Below are 17,912 nucleotides of genomic sequence, written 5' to 3'. Positions count from 1 at the left end.
GGGGAGTGGTGTGGAGAGGGATGAGTGTGGCTATGGCCGAGGCATCAGGAGAGTGGTTTATATAGCACTGGTGGGCGGCAGATGGACGGACGGATGGGGCCGAAGGAGACGCCTCCGCAACCGCGTGCCATCAATGCGTCTGGCAGACAGACGGACAGGCGGCCGGCCATTGTGTCGTTTGAATGCGCGGCAGTCGCATGCACCGGGAAGCGGCGCGGATGGTGCTTTCTCGATCAGCGCGCCACTTCAATGCCGGCGCCAGTGAGCGGCCGCGTCTGCTTTGGGCGGGCATGAATGCAGGCGCTGACACTCGGAAGTGGCGCCGATCGAATACGCGCGGAAGGGATGTGGGGGTTTTTGGTTTGGCCCGGGCAGTCAGAAACAGGCTTGAGATCGTTTCGGACTCCCACAAACCTCTCCATTTTTATCTCCGGTTTGCGGGATAAATCGCGTCCGGACCGCCTCACGGACCGATACAGGGTCGTGTTGGATGGCTTCCGCGGTTCAGACAGTGTGGTCCAAACGGTTGCAGAAAGTTTACAGGTCCGCGATTGGAGATGCCCTTACCACCATAAAAGCATCTCTAGCAGACCCCTTAAAACTGTGACCCACATAAGTGTTTTAAGGGCCGAGAAAAACGCATTATAAAGGTTCATTTTAGCTGCGGCCGAACAGAGCCCGTATGATCAACCCGTGAAAAAGAATATTATCTAAATATACCATCTCCTTCCTCACGCCCTTCCCATTGCGACCTCCGTCCCCTCGCCGTGTGTGCACCCTGCCTCCGCGACTGCCTCCTTGTGCTCGCCACCGGACGCGCCCGGGTTGGGGCCAACAACAGTGTTGACTGCAGCGGCAGCCGCCGCCGAGGCGGTCACGGCTGACTCGCTTGAAGCTAGCTAGCTAGGTAGCAATTCGAGCGCGGTGGTCGAGGTGAGCGTGGCCGCTGAGGACGGGCGGACGGGAGCGATTCATGAAGGTTTCGATGGCAGTTGGATTTCCGCCAACGGTCTTTCGCGTATACAGGGCACCCCGGGTTGTCTCGAAAATCCTTATTTTCACAGATTTGATCGGAATGTTTTCCGTGCCCCTTAAAAGAAATTTACAGATCAGAGTCGTTTACGGGTTCTATTTGGGTCGCCTTTTCCGTCTAAAACTGTAAGCTGACAGTTATTTTACAGTTTAGTGCATTTTAAGAGCAACTCCAACGGGCCGACTCAAACGGACGACGCTTTTGTCCATTTTCTGTCCGTTTGGGTCGGCCGCCCGCCCGGCGCCCTCTTTTAGATTTGGGTCGGCAGTGCGCCCAATGCGTCGACCCATTTCATGACCACACGCGCATAGATCATACCAGGGGCCATGTCGTCGCCCTGATTTTGGCGCTCCAGCGCGCAGGAAAGGTTCGCGCGTGCGGGAAAAAATTGGCCTAGCGTGTGCTGGTTTTGGCGTGCCGCGGGCGGCGCTCATTATTTAGAAGGTGCTCCTTCCACACTCTGTCCGGCGCCCACTCGTCTCGCCCCCTCTCACTAGCCTCGCCGCCTCTGCGCCACCATGTCGATGCGCTGTCTGGGTGCTTTGGATTTTCGTGGAGTCCGCGAGCGCCGCTCTGGCGCCTTCTCCTTCAAGATCTGGTTTGGCGAGAAACGCCTCATTCTCGGCAACTTCGACACCGCAGAGGAGGCGGCCCGCACGTACATCGCAGCGGCGTGGCGCCTCCTGCGGCCTCGTCGGGAGATGAATTTTCCCGACGTGTCGACGAGCCAGTGGGCGCAGGATATCGCGCCTCTCCCGTGGCTTTTCACCGACGAGGATCGTCGTGACCACCGGAGGCGGCAGCGTCGCCTCGCCATCGCCGAGATGGACGTGGAAGCCATGGCTATGTGGTGCGAACGCTTTCCGCAGGACATCGTCGATGAGCGCCAATTTTACAAGCAAAGGAGGACGGAGAGGGAGGCGAGGAGGACGGAGCGAGCCGCCTATCGGGAGGACAAGCGTGGGCGGAAGCAGGACGCGCAATTAAACATGAAACTAGGAGAAGCGTCGTCCTGGGACTCCGAGGACGAGCGGTATACTGACACCTACATTCAGACGTCGGAGGAGGACATTACCGAGTCGGAGTCGGAAAACGACGAGTAGTTAATTTTTTATGTCTATACTAGAACTATTTGTGTATCCTTTATCTATTGAAAAAATGGCCGACGGCGTCGGCGATGAAGGAGGCGGGCGAGGATGTACTGTTCGATGGGAAGAGGCCAATGTCACACCGACCAGCGGGCGTGGGAAGGGGAGAGGGCAAGCGCGTGTGTCCCTCTCGTGTCCGCGTCGGCAGGCGGACGCAAGCGGACGCGCATTCGTTTGGGTCGACACGTTGGAACAACATTTCTATTCGCGCTGATCCAAACAGACGGCGGTGGATAAAATAAGTCGCTTCATTAAGGTTGCTCTAAGAGGCGTGCTACAGATATGCTTTAATATGTGGCTGGATATACGGGGCAAGCGGAAGAGAGCTGATCATCGGGGACCCGGCATCTCGTTTGGCACTCTGCTCCCAGTCATTTCCGCTCAAGGCAGCGCCCGGTTAATTCCTTTGCAGTAAGAATCGAAATGCCTTTACTTTGGTTATAGATTCAAAAGATGAAAACTGTGACAGACCGAGCCCCGGGCAGGCACGCACGGGCACGGCCGTTGCTTTCGAGTCACACTCACTTCTGCCCGTACATATACGCTTGTATATACTCCTATATATTTTTGCAGCGGTTGGAGAGTCGACTTACGTACGTACATACGGAGGTACAACATGCGTACGTACACAGGCGGTTCTAAACCTCTAGACGCGCACGCACCGCATATCTGCATGTTCTCCCATCTTGTCATCTCGCTCGTGGCAGTGCGTGCATACGTATAGGTTGCCGTGGCCTGGCGTCCCCGTCTGTGTGCGCCGCGTCTCAGAGCATCTCCAGCCGCGTCTTCAATAGACCCTATTCCTTTCTTCCTAAAGTCTTTTTTAGCGCTGATGTTGAAAAATCGATCCAGTCGCGCCTACACGAACTTATTTTTCGTCAGATTGGGCCGAAATTGACGCCGGCGCAACTAACCCGAACCCGGCGCGCTGGGGGCGCCCGAGGGCGCCGGCGCAAACGTTTTGGCGCGAAAGAGCGGCGGGACCAGCGCGTCAGCGAGACAAAGGGTGGTCGTCCTCATCGTCTCGGTTTTCCCGTGGAGAATCAATGCCAAGCCTGCCGCCGGTCACCCATCCATCGGCATCGGCAGTCCTCCTCGCCGCCGCACTTCCTCCCCTCTCTCCGTCGTTCGAGCCCCTCTCTCCCCCCCGGTAACCATGAGCGCGAGGTACCCCGGCGACGCGGCGGTGGCCTGCATGAGTGGGAGGCCTACCTCCTCCACGAGGCCAACTACCCCGCGCCGCCCGACGTACGTGCTCCGACGCGGTGGAGGCTCAGCGCTGGCGGGGTCCCTGTCCCCCCTCTGCCCGTCCCCGAGACGCCCGCCTACTTCCACGCCGAGATCGAGCGTGCACGGGCGTCCCTGACGGTCGCGGAGCGGGCGCTCTCGGAGTACGCCATCGGCAACCACGCGGCGTGGGCGGCGTACTTCAGACGCCGGCAGGAGGAGTGGCTCGCCTCCACCAACAACGCGCCGACGCCACGCGGCCGCAACAACAGCGAGGGCCGCCGCCTGTGGTGGGGCGTCCTGGGCCGCATGCTCCGCTGCATCCTCGCGCACCTCGAGGGCGGCAACGATCCGCCGTTCGAGTACCCGACTGCTCGGAGCGGCGGTGCGTGGCCGCCGAGGAGGATGATGGGATGGTCATCCTCCTCTTCTTCCTCCTCCTCCCGATCCTCCTCTCACTCCTCCGGCGCGCCGACGTTGGTCAGCGTCAAGCCAGAGCCGTCTGAGACGCCGCTCGGTAGGCGCACCCGCGGCGCCGGCCTCGTCATCAACGACGGCGGTCGTGGCTCCTCCTCCTTGGCCCCTCCTCGCCTGGTCAAGCCGAAGAGGGAGCCAGGGCTGTCGGCGGTGAAGCCGGAGCCGGGGCTCGCCGCCGTGAAGCCGGAGCCTGCTCTCGCCGAGGAGGCCGACAAAGAAGAGGCCGCCTTGAAGTGGGCGCGCGAGGATTACGCGCGCATGGAGCTGGACCGCCAGCGCCGCGCCCTGGAGAAGATCACGGAACGCCGCCGCCGTGAAGCAGCGTGCCGGGGCGAGGGGTCGAGCAGCGGCGCCGACCGTGTCATGAAGGAGAAGCAGGAGGACAACGCCGGCGACGACTACGCCCTGTTCAGCGCCTACTTCTGCCCGTAGTTTAGGGTTTTTTCCGTCCATTTTATTCGTGTAAAAAACGTCTAAATTTCGCCGAAATATGTCGTGTTTGTTGAAATTTGGCCGTGTTTGCTGAAATTTGGCCGAACTATGGTGACGTCTGGGGCCCGACTTGAGGGCAACGACTGGTGACGTGCTCGCCCCCACGCCAAAAAAACGCCGGCTCGCCCTCAAGCGGCGATTTTCGGCGCGTCTTGAGGGCGCAACGGCTGGAGATGCTCTCAGTCGTCCCGCGGACGGGTCCCTCTCCGTCCGCCGGGGCAGTCGGTGGCATGCTCCACAGGATCAGTATCCTGGTTTCTGTCGTGTGCTAAGTTACGACGACTACAAGACAAGTTCAAATGACGCGGTTTGACGGCGTAAGGGCATTTGTAAGGCGAATCCACAAACCACCCGTATCTGTTTGGATTGTGTATTTTTTTTCCGTAAATTGGGAATGAAATGAAAGATGTTTGCGGGAATCCAAACATCCGAAACGTAGGACTTTGATATCTCCGGCCGGATCTGGATGGGCCTGCCCTCAGCTGCTCCGCTTGCCGACGGTTAAACGAGGCGGTGATAAAGAATCCGAATGCTCTCTCCTGTGGCAACTCATAGGTGAGAGATTATTGCAGCAGCCAGGATTAGTACCGGCGTGGGAACGACTAGCGGTTGTCGTGTGGAGAGACTGGCAGGCACGACGTCCGTGGTGGACCGTTGACATTCCCGGGCTGGGCCGGCCGCACAGGGTGGACATGGTTCGATCCACGCCCACACCCACACTGTTGTTGTTGAGCGGGTGGTATTATTGTTTATTCTTTCTTTTGCAGGAAATATTATTGTTTATTCTGTTTTCGGCCACAAGAAAAGATGTACTCCCTCCGTTCCTAAATCAAAGTCTTTTTAGATATTTCAATCTAAACTATATACAAAGCAAAATGAGTGAATATATATTCTAAAATATATTTATATACATCCATATGTAATTTATATTAGATATTTAAAAAGATCTATATTTAGGAACGGATAGAGTATGCATGCCCAGACTGGCCGATCGAGAGCATGAATGTGGCATGTGCCAGCATCACGGGTTTCCCTATGCACAAAGCGCGCCAACACAAGTGAGTTTGTGTATACAAATATAGAAAAAACAATCTTGCTAAATCTCAGTCAACTAAGACTTGGTTAAATTTCAGTCGACACTATACTCGTAAGATCTTACGTTAAGATTTGTGCACAGGTTTCTTTTTAGTTTTTTTCTTTCTTCTTTCTTGCATGTTATATGGCTTGACTGAGACTTCATTAAGTCTTAGTCGACTGAGACCTAGCCGCACCCAAAAATAAAACAAAACTCTTATTTCTTTTCTTTAGGGGGAAACTCTTGTTGACATTGTTTTGTTTCAAGGTTGTTTTAAGCTGAAAAAGCGTGAAATTACTACATGGCATAAGTTGACAGCCTTCCTTTCAGACGTGCAAATTAATTTTCATGATACTGTTAATTTCTATCTTATTTTGGTTCTCGGTATGAAATCAATCATTGCAGGACTGCATTCAATACGAGCGGGCTAACACTTAATACATTATGCTTCTACTTGGTTATGCATCTATTTCTACGGTAAGCCTTGTCTTTTCCTCGGAGCGGTGAGGTCAGGGCTTCTCATCATGCGCGACGAGTTTTGGTGCTGGGTGCTTCAGATCCGATGAGTGAGGAGAGGGCTTCAATGATGACGAATGCGGCCAGAAGAAATAAAATAAAATGATGGAGTACATGTCTAGATGGTCTTTGGGCAGAAGTTGACTACCCAACAAATTGGCAACGTTCTAGAGTAGTTGTATAGTTTGCAGTGGAAAATTTGACCCACTGACTACATGTTAAACGACATTTTAAAACTTGAGGAAATTTAAAATGACATATTTCTCTTTCAAACATTGTCATTATAGTTACATGGCTAAATGGTTTGGGGCCAGCATATTTAACTACCTAATAGATTGGCAACATTTTTAGACAACCAAGGCAAAAGGTTAGCCCATCAAATCAATGGAGAGTTTGACTTGGTCTACATATAAAACGACATCTTTGAACTCGAAATCATTTGTGTGTGAAACGAGCCACCGTCTCTCGAGTTCGCACTCGCAAGATGGTGATGCTAGAAACAGGGTCATCACCATGGAGATATCATCTAAATTCCAGGTTGGGTATGATTTAAAATTCCCGCAACAACTTGACGGGAAAGCAAGATGCGAAAGCGCCGGCGGGGGCATGGAGAAGATGTCATATCTATCTTTATTAAGGCTCCATTTATCCAAATGAATTCTATAAGATTTTTGGGGCGTTGGAATCATTAGAAGTTTTACGTTGGTCGTTCGATTTGTAACATTGAATCTAGTAGGATTTTTTTCTAAGCAATTATGCACATTACATTTCATAGGAATATCATCCACTCCAACCTCGTCTTACAAATTCTTTGTTTTTCATGTGGCATCAAATGTTGTATATTGTATTCACGCTTCAGTGCTTGTAGTCGCCGCTAGGTGGTCTACGGATCTAAATGTAATTTTTATTATTTTCTGGCATTGTTGAGGAAACATTAGCATTTTTTTTCTACGGTGGATCTTTGATTTTGTAGGATGTAATCTTATAGGAATGTTTTCCTAAGGAATTACACGTATTGCATTTTTCAGAAAATCCAGCATCCATTCCAACCACCTTTTACAAATTCTTTGTTTTTTTCCTGTGGCATCGGTTTTGGCAGCCAGCTAAAAAAATCTCAGCTGTTTCATTCATTAACGAATATGTAACTTATTGAGAAACATACTAACAATCTCAGTTACAACTTTTTTGTTGGCATGGTCTAATCAGCTACTCCTTGTCCTAGTCCTAGGCCGTTGATTGTTTCCTGGCCGTCGCCTGCCGGGCCCCGCAGCGGGAGATTAGGTCCTGCTAATCTCGTGATTTCTGCCAATCAGCTACCACCCTGCTACCGGTACATGTAGATGTGATATCTTGCTTGGTAAGCAGCCAGGACCGGCGTACTTCCGTGTCTCTTCCTGTTAGGACAAACGCTATTGTCCATGTGTATGAAATAAGTGGAAAATAATTGGGAGCTCCGGTGGTTTAACACCATAACATGTGGCTGGATATATGGGGCACGGGCAAGAGAGTTGCTGATTATCGGGGACCCGGCATCCGGTCATCTTGTTTGGCGCCTTGCTCCCAATCATTTATTCATTTTTGACTCAAAGCGGCTTTGCTTCGAATTACCCTAGATCCCGGTTACTTTTTCTTTACGGTACAAACAGATACTCAGAAGCCATTTTTGTAGGCTAAAATACTTGTATATTCATCAACTGTTAAGGTAGTCCAAAAAGCAACAGAAGTGAAAAAAATATATCTAGGTCCGTAGACAACCATCGTCGTTCCTCCCTCATCAGATCCGAGTAAACCTTGTTTTGTAGACAGGCAGGAAGTCGTAGCATGAACAGATGTTTTTTTTTGCGGGGTAGCACGAACCGATGTTGGGAAAACATTTTTTGTATACTGGAACTAACAATCCTACAAATCAAAGTGCTTTGGTTAGATTTATACTAGACAAGATAAATAAACAGTGTTGATAGACAGAGTACCGGCCGGGCGGGCAGCACGGCCGTAGCTTTCGAGTCACACTGACTTCTGCCGGCACGTACGGTACATGTAGAATTCTTTGCAGCGGTTGGAGAGTCGACGTACGTACAGAGACACATGCGTACGTACACACGCGGTTCTAAATCTCTACTGCCAGTTCGGTGAGACGCGCACGCACAACCGTACGTATTGGTGGAACCCCCGCGTCAAACAGCGACCTGGCATGCGAGCAACAGTGCACCGGATGTAATGTACGTACACGGAGCATGCTTGTGCCTGCGACCGGACGAACTGCTTCACCGACGATGGTCAAACTGCTGCACCGACCACCTGCCATGAAACCAGCCAGCCTGCCTCCCAAGCCGTTCGCTTCCCGGCCACCACGAAGAATAGATAACCTTCTTGTGCCTATCTCGAGAGGAAAAAGGGTGTCTATTGTAACGTCTGCTTCCTCTGTTTTCCTATGGCAAGATCGATTCAACGCCACGTGCCCATGCAACTTGCATTTGCATTGCATGTGCTCCTACCATTGTCCCATCTGGCCATCTCGATCGTGGCTGTACTCGTGGTGCACACATGTACGTCGAACGTTGGTAGGTAGCACGTGCCGATCGAGCCAACCGCGTTACGTGCGTGACGAAATGTCTCAGGCGGCTTCCTCCACGAACGGGCCGGCAACGATATGTGCATGTGCATATGCACACAAGCGCTGGTACAAGTTCCCGGTCGCCACTCGTTAAAAAGGAACGGAAGGAAGTGCAGTCGGGTGCCGTGGCGTCGCCGTCGGTGTCCGTCGCGTCTCCGTCGTCCCGCCGACGGGTCACTCTCCGTCCGCGGGGCCGGCCGGGCGGCGTGCTCCACACCCACAGGATCAATACCCTGCCTTTTTGTCATGTGTGCTAAGCTACGACTGCGAGACAAGTTCAAGTGACGGGGTTTGACGACGCAACTTGGGCACCCGACGAGTTCAAGCAGAACACCGTATTCGCGCTAGAAGAACCCTAGGACTGACGCGGAACAGATATGGGCCAGGAACCTTATATCCGCCATCACCGGCCACCATGAGCGGACCCCACGCTGCCATTGCAGCCGTGAAGGCACAGCCGCCGTCGGGACCTGCCAGAGCCGAGAGCGAGCCACCAGCCAGCCCATGCAGCACCGCATTGGTTGCAGCAAGCCGCTCCGGTCACCTCCAGCCACCCAGTCCCCCGACAAGGGGTGCTCCGCAGCAAGGGCAGGAGCAACCATGGCTAAGGTCGGAAGAACTCCATCGAAGGGCAGCAGGGCACCGGCACAGACCAGATCCGGGACGAGGTGAGCCAGATCCGACCGCCAACCACCGGAGTCATAGCCGGGAGGGCTCCCGCCCGCGGTCCGTAGCAAGGGATCTGGCTGGCATTGCTGTACGCCGGCAGCAGCACCCGGCGAACGGCAGCAGCACCCGGCGAACAGGTGCCACGAGGCACGCGTGCAGGACAGATCCCACCGGTTTAGTGGAGGACGCGGTCCGTTGCGTGAGGAGAAAGGGAGGGGGCCCAGACCCGCCGACACGAGGAAGGGGGGGGGGGGGGAGCGGCGGCGTGATCGCAGCCCGTGTCAGCCACTCGGATGACGCGGGGGCCTTTTTTAGGCCTCTTTGGTTTGGTTTAGAGGAATTTCATTTTTTATAGGAATTTTAGAGGGTATGATTTTTATAGGATTTTTTCTTTAGAGCCATTTGGTTCATAAGAATGGATTCTTATTCCTATATAGGATTGGTTCCCGTTGGAGACAATTCATCATCTTTTTTAAACGTTGCATATGACCAAGAATGATACTAGTACGATGGCTAGTGTGAGCAGTATGTTTTAGGCCTTGTACAATGGAAGGTGTTTAGAAATGGTGCTTAAAGAAATAAATTAGACTTTTTTTAAGCATCGGTGCTTATTTGTACAGGATAGACACTTAACTAAGCGTCTCTTCTATAAAAATAGGCACCAATACTTCAGAAAAATCTGATTTATTTTTCTTAATACCTTCTAAACATCTCCCATTGTACAGGGCCTTATAGGATCCAACTACCGATCGCTGCTTCAGAATTCCCGTGGCTTGTGTCCTCCACGTGAGACGGAGTCCACATCGACTCGAGTGTGATACGTGAAGCTTCCTGGCTAGCTAGCTAGCCAGCTAGGTTAACCGTGAGCGAACCGGGGCACGAAATGACGGCACATGTCGCAGTTACCAGTAGCACTGATTGTTGCACGGATGCGGACATGGCTGCTACCGGACCTGTTCTGGCTAAGTGGCTAGCCCACTTTCTAGCTCCACTCGAGAAGAGGTTTCGTCACTAAGGACATGGACAATGGCACTATTTTAGAAGTGCCACGTAGGATAAATGATGAGGTGGAGGAGAAAGAACTTATAAGAAAAGACTTGTTTTCTCTTATTTAAGATAAGACAAGAGATGATCTCTTAGCACAATTTGTCTCACCATGTTTTAAGAAATTACTAGTTATTGAAGATAAGGCTAAGATATAACCCATTATAGACATACTTTTTTGTCATGTCTAAATTGCATGCAAGATTTAAGATAAGACTGTCTTATCAACCATTGTACATGCCCTAAAGTGGAATATGATCGTACCGGAGCCGTTTCCTTTCATGTATGGCCGGGTGTCGTGGTGTGCGTCGACGTCAAGGAAATGATGATGCATGGACTGATGGACGAGCCATGACCGTGTCAGGGTAGTTCTAGCTACTGAGCTAGTGATGTGTGACGTGCCAACAGGCGTAAGTTTGTGTACACGAATACAAAGAGAAGAACCTACAGTTCAAAGTGTGAAATTACTTCATGAAAAATGGCCAAAGCTTTCCTTTTTGACTTTTTGACTTCAAAAGCGTGATCTTTTTTCCTTCCAACAATATGTACTTAATGAAAAATTCTGTATTATCCTACTTCGGTTCATAATAATATGGAATCAGTCAATGCAAGAAAGGATGTACTGATCATGTGTACTGTAGTGAATACGTAGGCCAACACTTAATTACTATTCCTACTCTTGCTTGGTCATTTACCAGTTCTGCTGTAAATCTTGCCGTCTCCTCGGGCCGGTGAGGTTAGGGTTCTCATCATGTGTGCGCACCGCTGAGTCTTGATTTAGGTGCTTCGGACTGAATCGAGAGTTTCAACGGCGTTCATCTGTAGGGCTACGACCGTCACGGGTTCCTCTATGCACATAGTGTCGGTTGGTGATATCAATTTCTACTTATCTTATTTTGGTTCTCAATATGAAATCAACCAACGCAGGAAGGATGTAGTAAGTGATCATGTGCACTGCATCTGAAGACGTGGCCCGACGCTTAGTTACATCCTACTTCTACTTGGTTATTAGACATCGATTTCCTCGGAGCGGTGAGGTCATGGCTTCTCATCGTGCGCGGCGACGAGCTCTTGTGTTTGATGCTTCAGACCGGAATAGCCGGGAGGGGGTTTCATCGACGGCGAATGCGGCGAGAAGTAGAAAGAAAATGATGCAGTACACGTGTAGATGATCTTCAGCCAGAAGTTGACTACCCAACAAATTGGCAACATTTTTTTAGTAGCCATATGGTTACTATTGGAAAGTTTGAAGCACAACCTACATATCAAACCACATTTTTAAACTTGAGAATATTTTAAATGAAAATTTCCTCTTTTACACGGCGGCACTATAGTTACATGGCTAAATGGTTTGCGGCCAACATAACATATTTGATTACTCACAGAGTGGCAACATTTTTAGACAACCAAGGCAAAAGGTTAGCCCATCAAATCAATAGAGAGTTTGACCTGGCCTACATATAAAACGACATTTTAATACTCGAGAAATCACTTGTGTGCAAAACGAGCCAACATCTCTTGGGTTCACAATCGCATGATGGTGATGTGAGAAAAGAGATGCCCTCCACGGGGATAGCATCTAAATTCCACATTGGTTAAGATTTTTAAAATCCCGCAACTACTTGATGAGAAACCAAGATGTGAGAATCAGTTGCAGGGTTGTGGAGAAGATGTTCTTTCTGTCTTTAGGGCTCCTTTGATTCAAATGAATTCCATAAGATTTTTGGAGCGTTAGAATCCTTAGACATTTTTCTATGCTCGTCGTTTTATTTGTAATATTGAATCTTATAGGAATTTTATTCTAAACAATTAATTATGTGTATTACATTTCATAGGAATGGCATCCACTCCAACCTTGTTTTACAAATTCTTTGTTTTTTTGTGGCATCAAATGCTATATATATGTTATTCACATTTCAGTGCTTGTAATCGTCGCTAGATGGTCTACGGATCTGCGTGTAAGTTTTATTATTTCTAGTGTTTGTTGTACTGCGATGATTAAAGATGAATAAATCAAAAGTTTTTCGCAAACAAAAAACAATGGGCATCCTACAACAATTTTCCAAGTTCTCCCAGTCTTAGTTTTATTTTCAGTTTTGGCAGTCAACTGAAAAAGAACTTCGTTGTGTCATTCATTAACGAAGATGAAATTTATTGAGAAAGGTAACAATCTTAGTCCTGATCCTAGGCCTTTGATTGATTCATCGCGGTCGCCGGCGGCCCCGCAGCGGGAGATTAGGTTATGCTAATATCGTGATTTCCGCCAATCAGCTAGCACCCTGCTACCCGTACATGTAGGTGTTGTATCTTGCTTGTTTGGTTTGATAAGGAGCCTGTGGTTGAGTTAGTTAGGTGGACAGTGGTATCCCCAACCCACCAGGATTCAAATCCTAGTGCTCGTATTATTCTTGAATTTATTTTTAGGATTTCTGGCGATGTGCTTTCAGTGGGAGGAGACGTTCCCGTCGACGACGACGTTCTGAGAGGAAAGGAGTGGCGGCCGGGTCACCCCTTTTCCTTTTCGCTTTGGTGACGGCGTACATCCGTGTCTCTTTCTGTTAGGACAAACGCTAATGTCCATGTGCAGGAAAATAAATGAGAAATAATTGGGGGCTCGGGTGGTTTAACACCATAACATGTGGCTGGATATATGGGGCATGCGAATGAGAGCTGATGATCGGGGACCCAGCATCGCGTCATCACAGATATTAGCGTTCGGCGCTTCGCTCCCAATCATTTTCAACTCAAAGCAGCTTGCCTCGGATTACCTTAGCTCCTGCTTAATTTATTTTTCAATTCTAGTAACAGATATTGGGAAAACATCTTCGTAGACCGGAATCCTTGGAAATCTTGGTAAGATTGCAGAGGATGTGACATTTTTTGTTGCCTTCACAATCATTTCACCAGGATGCAAGGCATCAACTGTACATTGTACTCCCACCGTCTGGAAATATTTGTTGAAAAAATGGATAAAAATGAATGTATTTAAAATTAAGATATGTTTCGATATATCTATTCCTCAGACAAGTATTTCCGGACGGAGGAAATACTATCTCTTGTTCAAAATTAATCAGCGTGTCTTGGTTAGGAAGATTTAAACAGTCGGAGGCACGCACGGCCGTTGCTTCCGAGTCACACTCACTTCTGCCCGTACGTATATACAGTAACTTTTTTGTAGGGGTTGGACAGTCGACATACGTACGTACACAGGCGGTTCCGAACCTCTGCTACTATTTCGGCGAGACGGCCGCGCCAAACAGCGACCTGCCATGCGAACAACAGTGCAGCGGATGTACTACGTACATGGAGCATGCTTGTGCTTGCGACTCAACGAACTGCTTCGCTGCGGGTCAAGCTGTGTCTGCGTGTACCGACTGTAGAAGGATAAGTATGGGCTATGCAATCACAATGCATTAATCGATGCATCAAACATGTATATATGAGTACAGAAGAGGCCCACAACCTCAACTATACAGAGGGAACAGGAGGTGGGCCCAGACACAATATACACGCACACAATATAGTCAACACCTCCCCCCTCCCCCCGGCAGTCGAAGCGGCGCTAGTGACGTAGAGACTGGAACGAAAGTCCTCGAAGGTGGAAGTCGGCAGTCCCTTCGTCATCACATCGGCGAACTGTTGTGCAGTCGGAACATGGAGAACCCGAATACGTCCAAGGGCCACCGGTCGCGCACAAAGTGAATGTCCAGCTCAATGTACTTAGTCCGGCGATAATGAATGGGGTTGGCGGAGAGGTACACCGCAGAGACGTTGTCGTAGTAGATAACCATAGCCTGGGAGACATCGTGATGCAGCTCCTGTACTAACTGTCGTAGCCAGGTGCACTCAGCAACAGCGTTAGCCACAGCTCGGTACTCAGCCTCCGCGCTGGAGCGCGAAACCGTGGGTTGTCATTTGGACGACCACGAGACGAGTGAAGGACCGAGGTAGACGCAGCAGCCAGAAGTGGACCGACGGGTGTCGGGGTAGTCAGCCTAGTCCGCATCGGAGTAGGCCACCATCTTCAGAGAAGTGGACGCCATGAGGGTGATCCAAGAGTCACCGTGCCGCGAATGTAACGGAGGATCCGCTTCACGAGAGTTCAATGGGAGTCACGAGGGGCATGCATGTGGAGACACACCTGCTGAACAGCATACTATAGATCCGGTCTGATGAGAGTCAGATACAAAAGAGCACCGACTATAGACCGGTTGAAGGGAGCATCCAACGCTGGTGAGCCCTCAAGAGTAGAAACCTTGGCCTACGTGTCAACAGGAGTAGCAACAGGATGACAATTAAGCATGCCAGCACGCTCAAGGAGCTCGTGCCCATACTTCTGAAGAAAGAAGCCGTCCGGTCGCCGAACAACCTCAATGCCAAGGAAATAATGTAGAGCACCCAAGTCCTTGATGGCAAAATCGTCACGCGGTCGGAGAGTAATCTGCTGGAGAAGTGCTGTGGAGGAGGCCGTCAAGATAATGTCGTCGACGTAGAGGAGCAAATATGCAGTCGTGTCACCATGGTGATAGAAAAACAGTGAGGCATCCGAGCGAGTGACGCTGAAGCCCAGTGTCTGAAGAAAACCGGCGATCCGCTGGTACCAGGCGCGAGGTGCTTGCTTGAGCCCGTAAAGAGACCGGGACAGCAAACACACATGGACAGGAAGAGATGCGTCGACGAAACCGGTGGACTGCTCATAATAAACATGCTCCTCAAGATGGACGTGGAGGAAGGCGTTAGAGACATCTATCTGATGAACTGGCCAGCCTCGGGACACCGCAAGCTGGAGGACGGTGCGGATCATGTCCGGTTTAACAACCGGGGCAAACGTCTCAGTGAAGTCAACTCTAGCACGCTGGCGAAGACCACGAGCCACCCAGCGAGCCTTGTAGCGCTCGAGTGTACCATCCGAGCGGGTCTTGTGGCGAAAGACCCACTTGCCAGTGATGACATTGGCGCGAGGAGGCCGGGGAACCAGTGTCCAGGTGCGGTTTCGCTGGAGAGCGTCGAACTCTTGCTACATCGCGGCGAGCTAGTGAGGACAACGAAGGGCTGCGCGAGCAGACACAGGAAGAGGGGACGGCTCCGCGGTGGAGGCGGCGAGGAGGTACTCGTCGCTCTAGTACCGCAGACTCGGACTGTGAATGCCAGCTCGAGCCCGTGTGACGGGGCGAGGCGGCAGCCGAGTCCGCAGCGCCCGAGGAAGGGGCGTCGGCCGAGGCGGTGGGGTCGGCCGAGGAAGCTTAGTGTGGTGGCACATTGGCGTGAAAGAGGAGAGTCCTAACGCAGTCATTAAGAGTGCGAAGGACACGCTTAGCGTGACTATTCTGCTGCGAAGTGTACGGGCAGGTGAGACGAAAGTTGTACCATGTGTGGTGAGGAGAGTGCGGACAGTTAGGTTGTCAAACTCCTTCTCGTTATCTGTCTGGAACGCAATAATGGGACAACCAAGCTGCGTGAGAACATAAGAGTAGAAGGCGGCGAGAGTGGATATAACATCCGACTTGCGACTCAACGGGAAGGTCCACACATAATACGAAAAATCATCAAGTATGACAAGATAATAAAGATAGCCTATATTACTTGCAACAGGAGAGGTCCAAACATCACTATGAATTAACTCAAACGGGTACGATGCAACATGAGAAGATGCCCTAAACGGGAGACGAGCATGTTTGCCGAGGCGACATGCATGACATGAGTGATCCTCGTTCTTATTACATGTGAAAGAAAAACTCCGAAGTATATGATGAAGGGTGACGGGATTGGGATGACCCAAGCAAGCGTGCCAAAGATCCACTCCGGTGGCGAGAGCGACAAGGGCGGCGGAGGTGGCGGAGTGAACCGGGTAGAGCTCGTCGGGGTTGTCACATAGGTGGAGTACCATCCGGGTGTGAGCGTCCTTAACAAAAAAACCACATTCGTCAAACTCAATGGTAACAGGATTTTCACATGTAAGAGAACGATCAGAAACAAGATTTTTAATAAGCTCAGAATAAACTAAGACATTAGACATGTATATGGGAGTGAAATTAGACGGAAAGTATGCATGTCCTATGTGAGTAATGGGAAGGGAGGAACCGTCACCGACAATGATGCGAGCGGACGTGTGGACGGGATAAGAGGTGTGGAGGTTACCGGGATAGGCGGCCATATGCGCGGTAGCTCCAGTGTCCATATACCAGTTGCCGCCGTCGGAGTAGGTGGACGATGAGGGGGCGGTGTGGAGAGACGCCAGAAGAGCTGAGTCCCATGGCGCCGACGGGAGAGCGTGCGGCTGCGGTGGGGCCGTCAGGGGCAGCAGCGGCTGCTGGCCGTAGGAGAGGGGCCCGTAGGGCATCGCGTAAGGCTGCGGCGTGACGTAGAACGCCTAGTGAGACGGAGTTCGAGCACCGAGAATACCCGGAGCAAGGGCACAGGGAATCGGCATCGAGTAGGTGTGCACAACGCTGGTCCATGGATTCTGACCGGCGTACCACGGGGCCGGCTGGTAGGGCTGCTGGGGCATGCGGGCTGCTCCTCCCTGAGTGATACGGCCAGTCCTAGCTCCAGTCCTAATGGCGTTGCACTTGTTCAAAAAATTGTTTTTGTGTATAATGAAATAAGATTTGAATACATGCATGCTTGCTATCGCATGTTTGGCATGGACAAGGAGGCACATGCATATGATACTAACACATGCACGTACAAGTACTTGTTCAAAGAATTAACTGGTTCAGTACTATATACATCAGATTCGGGTTTTGTTTGGAACTTCATTAAAATAGGAGATAAGATGGATTCGTTTGAGTTGCCGAGACCGCCAGAGTTAAATCTTATTTCGGATGGGAAAAATAAAGAAGGAAATATTTGCTATTGCTTTGGAAGACCACGTACACAAGGAAATATATGTTATTGCTTTGGAAGGCCACGTCCACCAGATCATGTTGATTCGAAGGAGCACTGCTTTATTGGAATTAAAAGAAACTTAACCTGCTATTATTTCTCACGGTCAAGGCCGCCGGAAGAGAATAAGTTATCACGTATGAGGAGGGGTGCACCATGGGACTTCCTGTCCTTGTACGTCTCTGGCTGGGGGCCACCCAATCAAGTCATGTTGCACATGACGCACCAAGTATTTGGGTTAGCTGTGTTCGATCCAACTATCTAGTATTTTTATTTCTATTATTTCAGCCGTGAGTTAGAGATAGATCAAAAGTTAAGTTTATTCTTGTGAGTCAAGTTAGAAGGATCGGTTTCTACTATAAAGCCAAGCTGTGCGCCATGTAATAGGTCAGGTTATTTTCAGATGAGTTAGACACGTGTGTGTTTTTCGGCCGTCGGCCATTATCGAGTTTAGAGAAACCTTGTCAAAAATCTCTACTGGCGTGTGAGTTCCTGCGACGCGACGCGTAGGAGATTACAAGCTAAACCTATACGGTTCGTTCACGTTATTCCTTCGGACTGAGGGGTTGGCGTGTTGTTTATGCGGAGTTTGTGAATATTTTCGTAAACCCGCAACGAGTTCTTGCTGCGATGGATTTTTGTGCCGTGAAAGATCGGGCCAACAACGGATCGACCCTCGTCTCGAGGTTCACTCCTCATCACTGAGCTCCCGCACCCCCCTGCTGCTTGCGG

At 50.5% G+C, this 17,912-nt stretch overlaps 1 protein-coding gene across 1 annotated transcript; it reads left to right on the top strand.

Annotated features, from left to right (window-relative positions):
* The first annotated feature begins 1,551 nt into the window (after positions 1-1,551).
* LOC147964055 (uncharacterized) lies at positions 1,552-2,136 on the top strand. The gene has a single exon (XM_087529811.1). It carries the CDS (start codon positions 1,552-1,554, stop codon positions 2,134-2,136), a length of 585 nt encoding a protein of 194 aa, XP_087385937.1.
* The last annotated feature ends 15,776 nt before the right edge of the window (positions 2,137-17,912 follow it).

This window comes from Triticum urartu, chromosome 6A (assembly GCF_056163025.1).
Source record: "Triticum urartu cultivar PI428250 chromosome 6A, HENAU_Tu73, whole genome shotgun sequence".
Classification (NCBI taxonomy): Eukaryota; Viridiplantae; Streptophyta; class Magnoliopsida; order Poales; family Poaceae; genus Triticum; species Triticum urartu.
This window is presented reverse-complemented; position numbering and strand designations above follow the sequence as displayed.